The sequence below is a fragment of the Argiope bruennichi genome, chromosome 1 (assembly GCF_947563725.1).
Source record: "Argiope bruennichi chromosome 1, qqArgBrue1.1, whole genome shotgun sequence".
Classification (NCBI taxonomy): Eukaryota; Metazoa; Arthropoda; class Arachnida; order Araneae; family Araneidae; genus Argiope; species Argiope bruennichi.
Window position 1 is genome coordinate 101,635,721 of NC_079151.1, and position 10,028 is coordinate 101,645,748.

The window sequence follows — 10,028 nt, forward strand, 5'->3', positions numbered from 1 at the left end:
ATGTATTCCTTAAATTTGGAATTTTATGCATTGTTTAAGACTTAAAAATGTTTTTGAATTTTAAATTTTTATGGTTTGTAGATGATCTTAAATGTTTAATTATTGCTTGGTAATGCAATTTAATATACTTTTCCTATTTGCATGAAAATATCTTTGTCCTGTAAATTAGCTATTTGCTTAAATATGTTTCCTTTTTAAAGGTCAAAGATATTTATCTCCATCCAAACCTCTTCACCATTGAAGACGGCCTTTTAACTCCAACTTTGAAGACCAAGCGCCTAGAGTGTCGTAAATACTTCAAATCTCAAATTGATGCTATGTACAGTCATTTAGTTTAGATAGGAAGAAAAACTGTTCAATTATATATTCTGTGCACCCTGAATATACTTTCCATACATAGCTTTGGGTTTTTGATCTAGACAAGGGCAAGTTTTGTAATCAAATTTTTTATCTTAATTAACTTGGGACATTTTTGAATTTTTATATGCATTAATACTTATATTCATATTTTAAATGTTTTTTTTTCTTCCGTTCAATTGTTTTAATGAATAATTTATGTTCTGATAAACCATTTTCTTTTATTGAAATGTAATGTACTAAAATGGCTTGGTTGAAATATTGTTTCATGTTTGTATGTTTATGCATATTTTTTTACTTTAAAACTGAAAATTGTATGCATATTGGAAATAGTTTAAATTAATAGAGAAATATAATTGTGTGTGTTTTCTTTAGAAATATCTGTTAATTATAAAAATAATATTTACAATACTTGCCCTTGATAGATTTATATAGCTTGTATGTTATTGAGGATATGTTCCTAATTAGAATATTTCTGTTGCATTTCCTAAAGATATATGTTGTGCTCTTTTCATGACTTGTGGTATACAAACATTATGGCAGAAATTGTATTGATTTTTTTTAAAATTATTTTCAGCACTCAATAGTATTTGCTTTTACAATATGGTCTTAATGTTTTATGGCAATTAACATTAGCAGTTATAAGAAACTGAAGATATTAGTACTATTCCAACATTAATACAATTGTGTTTTTCATTTTCTTTAATATTTCTTATATTGTGTTGTATGCCTTTTAAGGAAGATAAGTATGTTAGGATCATTTGTCAGAATTTCAAAGTTTATTTTTCCGTGTTATTTATTTATTCTTTTCAGATTAGGTTTGTGATATTTATTGGCTAGGAAAAACTTTCAAAGAGTTAAAAATGTATTGTTGCGATTGTAAAATGTGGTTTATTTATTTATTTACATTTCTTTGAATATTTCATGTTTACACATTCCATTTATAAACTGCATGCATTCTTACAACTTACTTATTTAATACAACTGGATTTCATTTTGCTGATTACATTGGTAAATTAGAAAACAGGGTACATTGAAGTTTATTGTAAATACTTAGGAACCAGCAAGTAGCATTTTTTTCAGCTGATTTGAAGAATAAAGTGTGAAAAATATTTATTTTGTAACTGGATGAAATATTTAAGGGTGTGAATGATAGTGATCTTGGGTTTTAACAAATAAACTATTCAAATACTCCAGATAAAATTTATACACACTGTTCTTTTAATTTCCATATTTATCAACATATATTCCTTTGCATGCTAAAATTAAAATTTTTTTTTCATAGCATAGGATTTTATATTTACAACACTCCAAGAAATTGTAGTTTCCATTTGTAATTAATAAAGAATTTAGTTATTAGATAGACACTATTCAGATTTTATCGTAGTTCATTTAATAATGTTTCACTAAAAGTTAAAAATTGAAAAAATTAGGAATAAATTCAAATAATATATTTATAGTTAGTACATTCTTCACAATTAATATGCATTGTTGCATTACTTGAGGCAATTCAAACAGCTGTGGCGAAATCTTTTTTCTAAAAAGAAAAGAAAAATATAGATCAGCTTATCTTTTATAATATTAAATTCTCAATTCCTGAAAAAGGATTTTTGTACGAAAATCCTTTCTAGTAAAATTTTCACACTGGAGTATTTTAGCGTTATATATTTTCTCTGTGATGGAGAAGTGCTAATATTTCCACGTGTGTTATTCTGTTAGAAACCTCTATTTAAGAATTTCTCTGGTATCATAAAATGTTTACATTGAAATATTTTTAGAACTTCAAAATTTGACATACAATTTTGGAGTATTGTACTACCAAAGTTTTATTACTTTTTCAATACTTTTTTCTTATACGAGCAGGATCATTTTGAAAGGATTGGATACCTTTTATGAAATAAAATGCCTTGAAAGACTTAAATAGTTCTCTTCTAATGTAGGTTTGATTACATTTAATGTGTTTTTATAAACACTGAGCTCTTCATTAGGTTTGACGCCAAAGCTGTGAATCCCCATTTTGAATTTTTCCACCTTCCACTTTCTGTGCACAGGTTTTCAATCCATTTGTAAAGTGATCCTGTTCTGTTATATATAGCAATTCCATATATTTAAAGATATTGGTGGCATTTTTTTTTTCTTGTGTTGCAATCCATTTACATTTTGATTTCATAAGAAATACTTAACCGATGTGATTTTTTTTATTTAATTTTTTTTCTTTTGTGCTTGTTTTGCATAAGTGTTATTTATTTTCTGTTCTGTAGTGAGCATAGTTGTGATAGAGTATCGTCTGTGATATCAGAATCTCAGCTTGAGTGATTTTGTAAGCGAAAAAAGTAAAAATTGTCCTTTTTATTTATTTTTTTATTTTTGAAAAATTATTTTAAATACATATGCTTTATTTTAACTATTTCTTAATTTATCTCCATCATGTCTTTTATCATCTCTATACTTGATACGAATGTGCAGAAGTTCTCAACATTCTTCTTAAGAACACTTTTATTGTGAAATTAACCAAAGACATTTAAAAAACCAAATAAAATTCCAAACTCCATTTTCATGTGTTTTTCTTGTCTATAATTTTCTTCACTTATTATATCAATGTGTGCAAAGCTGTGCAGTTATTATTATTTATTTTTTTTTAAAAAAAAGGATGTCTTTTTATAAATGAAACTGAATCCTTTTTCCCTAGTGTTTTTTCTTTCCTTATTGAAATTCGGCTTTTTAAAATGACTATCATTTTAAAAGCATCATTAAAAAAAAAAATTTATTATGATCTGAAAAATAATGAACATTTGGCACAGCATGGCCAAACTGGCCCTAATCAAAACAAACCAAACGTTTTCCACTAAAAGATATCAGGAAAATAAAATTGCCATTTTGTACTAATTTTGTAAAATTCAAAGTTATGATAATGAAAAATAGTGAAAGAGAATACAACTGATGAGATTTTCAGATTGTTTCTTGCAAAGGTTAAAAGGCAATTGAAGATAGAGGTTATAAATCACTTTTAAGCAACTATTGCATAAAAAAAAAACTTTCAATGCAGAAATTGTTCATTACAATGAGCTGATAATTCACTGAATTGAAATCGTGCTAGAAAAAGATATTGGGGAATGCAAATCTCAATCCACCCTATTTCCTTTTTCTCGTCCCTTTGCAGCTGGATAGCGGCTATTTTAAAGATATTATAGGAAAAAGAGAAGTATGAATTCGAAGATAACAAACTGAAAATATTTTATGGAAAGAAGTTGAAAGATTCCTAACTAATGTTTACACAGTGACAAATTAAAACCTGAACAAATATTTTTATTCAGATAGACATTGGAACTTTATATGTCATCAGTTTAAGAAATGTTAATATGTGTGATAATTTTAAAATGATTCATTTTGTTTTCCTGAAACAAAAAATGTAGTGTATGTGATTTAATTTTAAATCACGGTTACGATTTTAGATATTACTTTTTTAAATTGTTGCTGATAGATAGAATTCTTCATACGGCATCAAAAGACGATTGAATGGTTTTTCATTTTAAGAGATCCCTTGTTCTCAGAATCATATTTTCCTTGTTGAATTTATCATTACTGTGCATGATAGATTGACCTTATTTCGATGTCCACTGAAGTGAAACACTAACTTTTATTCGCAAGCGTCGGTGGTATAACGGTTAGCATAGCTGCCTTCCAAGCAGTTGACCCGGGTTCGACTCCCGGCCGACGCAATGATGTTTTTTTTAATCCCCCCCCCTCATTTTGTTAAGTTTTCTTTTTGTTTTGTTTCAACATTTTTTCTAAATAATAATAAATTTTATTTTAATTTAACCGTTACACAGGACTTTCCAAGAATAAAACAAAAAATTGACCTCTAAATTTAAAATAAAGTAAAATTATAATTCAAAAATTGCTTTTAGAAGTACTGAATTATAACAAATTTAAGAAGCATGCTGATTCTGTTAAGCTGTATTTAAAATAAATACTTTTTGAAAATTTATTTCAATAATTAAAAATGGAGCAAATGCAAAGAAATAAATATAAATTTCTCTTAAGCATTTTTTCCAGATTTTATAATTAAAAAAATATTAGTTCAACTATGTTCAGCTGTTAGTATTCTTTTTCAAATGAATGATGTCAATTTTAAAACATAAACACTCTCAGTATTAATTTTATTATTTATCGATATTGCTTTGAAATCTTAAACCATAAAATATTAATTAATATTTTACTAATTTTAACATTTATTTTAATTCTTTTTTGTTTTATAAAAAATATTTATAAAATAGGAAGTCGTAGACAAAATGTAAAAGTTTTAAATTGTGAAAAATTTATGCGCATAGTTTATTCTTAAATTTTCTTTTTTTAAAAAAAATCAGTAATAATAATTGAGTGTTAATTTGACATTTCAAATGTAGCATTTAACTTGATATTACTTGAAAATCTTTTGGAAGTTGTTTTTTATAATATTTAAATATCAAGTTAAATATAACATTTAACTTGATATTTGATCTTGAAAATCTTTTGGGAGTTTTTATTTATTTATTTATTCTTTGCAAACCATAGTGTTACTGATTGAGTATGTGTCCTAGACTTAATTGCATTGAAGATTTAGAAGTGAGCGCAGGTCTGTTTTAATTCATCGATGTCATTTGTTTCAGCAGGTCCAAGAAATATCGCCAAACTCTGCTTATATGTTTTCGGAATGGAATATTAATCTAACTTGTCTCAGAATAAAGAATGAATTTTATTTGATAAAATTCAGAAAATCTGTGCGAATACGATTCTTTTTATTGCACTGATTATTTGAATCTATATTATAAAGCTAAATCCTAAATTTTTGAGGATATGAGATATTATATGATAAATTTTCAGCTTTCAAGTTGAGTTGCAAAGTACGCGAACAATTTCTTGAAGAAGCCCACACAACTGAATTATTTTGCTATTATTTTACTTTCCGTCTTTCGAACCTTCCTCCTACACTTGTTTATTATTCTTTTTTCTTGTCTATAATGTGTTTAATAAAATTCTTCTAACTTTTTAATAGGATTTTCTAAAATATTTTAAACGTTTCTCATGTTGTTTCAGATGAAAATTCTTTCTTTTCATAAGATTTGTATGCGATATGAGCTTAAAGAAAAAAATAATGTCAAAAATAAATCTTTTAATCTTTTCTGGAGCGTTATTTTGATTTCACCTTCATATCGAGACTTTTGAGAAGAAAAAAAAAAAAATTAGATCTTGAAAAAATCTCATGATTTAGAAAATATTTGAAATTTATTCTTTAAATAAAAAAAATTAATATACCAAGTTTTTAAAACGGAATAAAAAGTATAAAATAATTTTTCCTAGCCTCATAAAGATTGTTTTATTAGATTACAACCTCCGGCAGAAAATTTGCAAATTTTTAAAATTCATAAACACAAATATTTAGGACATTCTATATGAGCTTATAAATCTGTATGAGGCTAAAAGAAATTATTTAATACCTTTTAGTCTTTGTTAAAAACGTGGTAAATTTTTTAAAAAAAATGAAATAGTTTTTTCTGCTTTTTAATCTTGTATATGTGAAATTTTACAATCGATTTTAAACTTACTTCATGATGAACTGTACCCGATGACAAAGTTTATGCTGGATACACAGGAAAGTGAGTTAATATTATATATATATAATCTAATCTAATCTAATAGTTAATTATATATATATATATATATATATATATATATATGACTTTAAATTACTAAATAATGATAAATGTCATTTATTTTTAATAAGAAAATTTCATTGCATTAAAAAAAATTATGTATTAAAATAGATATTTTGACTTGAAAATAGCTTGACCATAATTTAAAAAAATACATTATTGAATAAAATAACTTTAAGTATAAATAACATGGTTAATTTAAATTTAGATTTTATTAAGAATTTTAAAAGTACAAGTCAGCAATTTTCATTTAAAACCATTAAAAAATGAAATTCTGCGTTGGCCGGGAGTCGAAACCGGGTCAACTGCTTGGAAGGCAGCTATGCTAACCGTTATACCACCGACGCTTCGAAGGATGAGTAATTACTATCCTTTAAAACACATGGAAATAAGGTCAAGAATCCGAACATTACATTTCTTTAAATGTTCGACAGTGACAACTGAATGCAGAAACGAGTCTTCTGCTTTTACGATCTTAAAAAAAAACGGTTAAATGAACCTGTAAGTCACTTAACCTAAAGTGAACTTCGCCAGAGGAAATGAAAATAAAGCGAAGCAGGTTTTTTAATGTGCTAAGAAACACGATTCCGCCTCGGAGCAAAGCCACCGGAGGAAGATGAAAATGTTCTTCAGGCTCTGTTCGAGATGGATCTTTCTTAGTCTTTCGTTCCGTTTTCGGTACTGTGAAAAATTGAACTTATATTTTGTTCAATTTTAAACTATTGATTATTTTTATTACTAATATTTTAAAAAAAAAATTCTTTTTCTTATTTTTAAAAGTACGCTTGGTGAGCGGTTGGGAAAAGCAGCGTGTTTATGAAATAAATTTAATTGCTAAATATTTTCTCCTCTTTCATATGCGAAAAATACAAAAAAAAAAAAAAAAAGTGTAGTAATCGTCAAAAAAAATCGAACGCGAGATTTTGACAAATCTCCACATTTCAGAACTCCCTGAGACAGAGAAATATCTTTGGCATATCTCTGTGAACACGATAGCTCAAAAAGGTAGCGATAGACAGATGAAATGTGATATAAGGCTTTTATACCAAATTTGTAGATTTTATTTTATCAAACTTTGAACGAAATTCATTCAAAGGAAATCTATCTATTCGGTTGTCAGAATAAAAGTTTACTCGATAACCACAAAACGAATAAAGCTAGATAGATTAAAATTTGGTACACAGATTTAGTATCTATGCTCACCAAATTCGGAAAGAATTTCGTCATGGTGTTGACCGTCTGTTTCTTTCTTCTTCTGCATGCATATAATTCAAAAATGCAACAACTTAGGTAGATTAAGTTTTGTTCACAAGTTTAGCATCGAAAACGTCGATGCTTATCAAAATTTGAACCACATTTGACAAATGGTTGACAGTCTGTTGGTCTGTACTTTTACAAACATTTAAACGCGATAAATAAAAAGTACAATGTCTTAACTATATGAATTTGGCATATGATTTTGTGATTACAATTGTAGTTCCGTGCTATGTTTTGCCTGAAAAGAAGCGTCCAATATATACATTCGGTGTTCAGGTGCTTGTGCATCAGCAAGAAATAAAATAGCCGAAAAAATCTCACTCTATTAGATTCTTCCGCATATATCGTTTGGTTAAATACTTAAATATTATGGTATACGATTTAACATACATATGTAAATTTATTAAAGCACTTGGAGAAAATTGTTTGGTGACAACTCCCGCTGGTTAGTTGAGATTATTCCGGGATTGATTTGGAAGGGTGAAGTTTTTCTCTCTCGTTGAAAGAAAATTAGGAACGCAAACTATAATGATTTCAACGTTATGTTGGATTATAACTGTAGCGGGAATAGTTTCACTATCATTGAAATAAATAAATACTGTTCATTCTCGGATGTGGAAAACCTCCGCGCTTTAGCGCATGCATCCAGATGCGTTTATTAATTCAAAATAGAGGTGAGAGAAAAGATGAAAGGAGGAGATGTTTACACATTTAACAGCAAGATTAACTTAGATTTTAAGACGCAAAAACTGTGGATAACTCAAAATATTGCCGGTAAAAGATATTAATTCACAATAAAATATTTTAGAGCAATTTTTATTTATTGTCAGGTGCCTAAATATTAAGCTATGGTGAATGAATGGAAGATTGCTGTTTTTAGAATTTGGTAATTCACATTTTTAAATAATAATAATTATTATTTATGCTAAAATATTTATATCTCTTATTTGTCATTGAATTCGATAATATTGATTGATAATATCGATTGATCATTTAATGATATTACATAGAATATTCTTCGTGTCACTCCTAAAAGCTTTTTTTTTTTTTTTTTTTTTTTTTTTTTTTCCACATGAACTAGCCATATAAGCAATCAATACCATTTTGAGTGAAAATAAATAGAATGATCAGAAACTACAGAACGCTCACATACATGTGGAGAAAAAAAAACTAAAAGAAAAAGTATCTATAATGGGGAAGAAATCAAGGTCAAAGAATGACGAATTCACGAAATAATCTCTTCCTTCCGCATCTCAACCCCTTAGAGAGGTAGAATTGTCCATAAGTAGTAATCTAGGGATATTGAAACGAACAGTATGTATCTCATTTGTAAGTTTGGTTTTTCTATGAAGCACAATAATTTTGCTTTGTTCTTACTTTTGTGACTAAATATAAATGTTAATATTCGTTGGTATCATTCGAGAAGGGTTATTGAGCGTTGAAGTTTTGAATGTGAGAAATTTTATGCAGATTGTCCATTTTGAGGAACAACATTTTTACTTTTTGGGATATTATTTTGGGATATTTAAACATGGAAAAAAAAAACCCCTGTATCTACATGTTTTGCTCATCATCAGGGGAAGAAAACAATCTGTAGAAATATTAGAATCAACAAAGGAAAAAAGATTTCAGTTTCATGAACAAAAATGAAAATATAATTGTAAAAAATGTTTAAAAACACCTTAAAAGTTAAGTATATATAAACAAAAATATTTCGCAATTGAATTGGTATAATTGAAACCTTATTTTTTTAAATTTTAAGACGATGCAAATTCATTTTTGTGCAATAATAATTACTTAAATTATTGAAGGAAACGTGAAAATATAATTTAATTCGAAACTATAATTGTAATTAAAATGTTTATAAAAATCTTTTCTCGGTGCACATAATCACTTTCCAAAATATCTTTGAGTCAAGTTTAGTTGCTTAAGATTAAATGGTTTGTTCTGTACACACACACACACACATTCTCCATCATTACTAGTAGAGACAGAAATAGAGATCAAAAAGAAATGAATTTTATATCTCATGTTGTTCCACTGTTCATGTGTTCACGTCTTTCTACTGTCTGCATATGTTGACTATCTTTCTACTTTGTACTATATGGATTTTTATTTATTTATTATTTTTTTTGGGGGGGGGGGCGTAAGAGAAAATTACGAAAATTAAAGACATATAAATTTTTAATTAAAATTTAATGGAAGGATTTAAATAAAAAAAACATTGCGTCGGCCGGGAGTCGAACCCGGGTCAACTGCTTGGAAGGCAGCTATGCTAACCGTTATACCACCGACGCTTCGAAAGATGAGCATTTGTGATGCTTCAATAGGTATAGAAATCAGGTCAAGCATCTTCGTACATTGCTCTCATCTGCCAAGTTCGGCAGAGAAAACCGAATGCAAAAACAATGAATGTCTCGGTCATTGGAAATCAGGTCGATGAAGATGAAATCTTCCTTCCGACCTCAGTGGATTTTGGCAGAGAAAGTGACATTCAGAAAAGGGGTAGAGAGCTTTCTTTCAAAGCACAGATGAAAAACGTTTTAAATACTGCGATTCTATTTGTCAAGATTAACTTCAATTATTTGAAACAATAAATGACAATTTGCGATTTATGCATGGTTTAGATTGAACCTTCGAACATCAATTATATCTTGTTTTATTAATTTTTTTTATATAAAACTCGGTTTTGAGACTTCTCTCTTTAACAGCATTGTACAT

The 10,028-nt window shown here is 27.6% G+C and overlaps 1 protein-coding gene and 2 non-coding genes across 6 annotated transcripts in view; 2 read left to right on the forward strand and 1 right to left on the reverse strand.

Moving 5' to 3' along the window:
- The window catches only part of LOC129965457 (long-chain-fatty-acid--CoA ligase 5-like), a 91,655-nt gene extending 88,746 nt beyond the window's left edge, over positions 1-2,909 (forward strand). For all 4 annotated transcript variants that reach the window (XM_056079340.1, XM_056079367.1, XM_056079349.1 and 1 more), the window contains one exon: positions 201-2,909. In XM_056079340.1, the coding sequence (XP_055935315.1) occupies positions 201-338 (138 nt within the window). In that variant the 3' untranslated portion in view covers positions 339-2,909. The remainder of the gene's footprint in view (positions 1-200) is intronic.
- A 1,095-nt stretch (positions 2,910-4,004) lies between these two features.
- Trnag-ucc (transfer RNA glycine (anticodon UCC)) lies at positions 4,005-4,076 on the forward strand. The gene has a single exon. It is a non-coding gene; the product is annotated as a tRNA-Gly (tRNA).
- Positions 4,077-9,532: 5,456 nt separating this feature from the next.
- On the reverse strand, positions 9,533-9,604 carry Trnag-ucc (transfer RNA glycine (anticodon UCC)). The gene has a single exon. It is a non-coding gene; the product is annotated as a tRNA-Gly (tRNA).
- Positions 9,605-10,028: the final 424 nt, after the last annotated feature.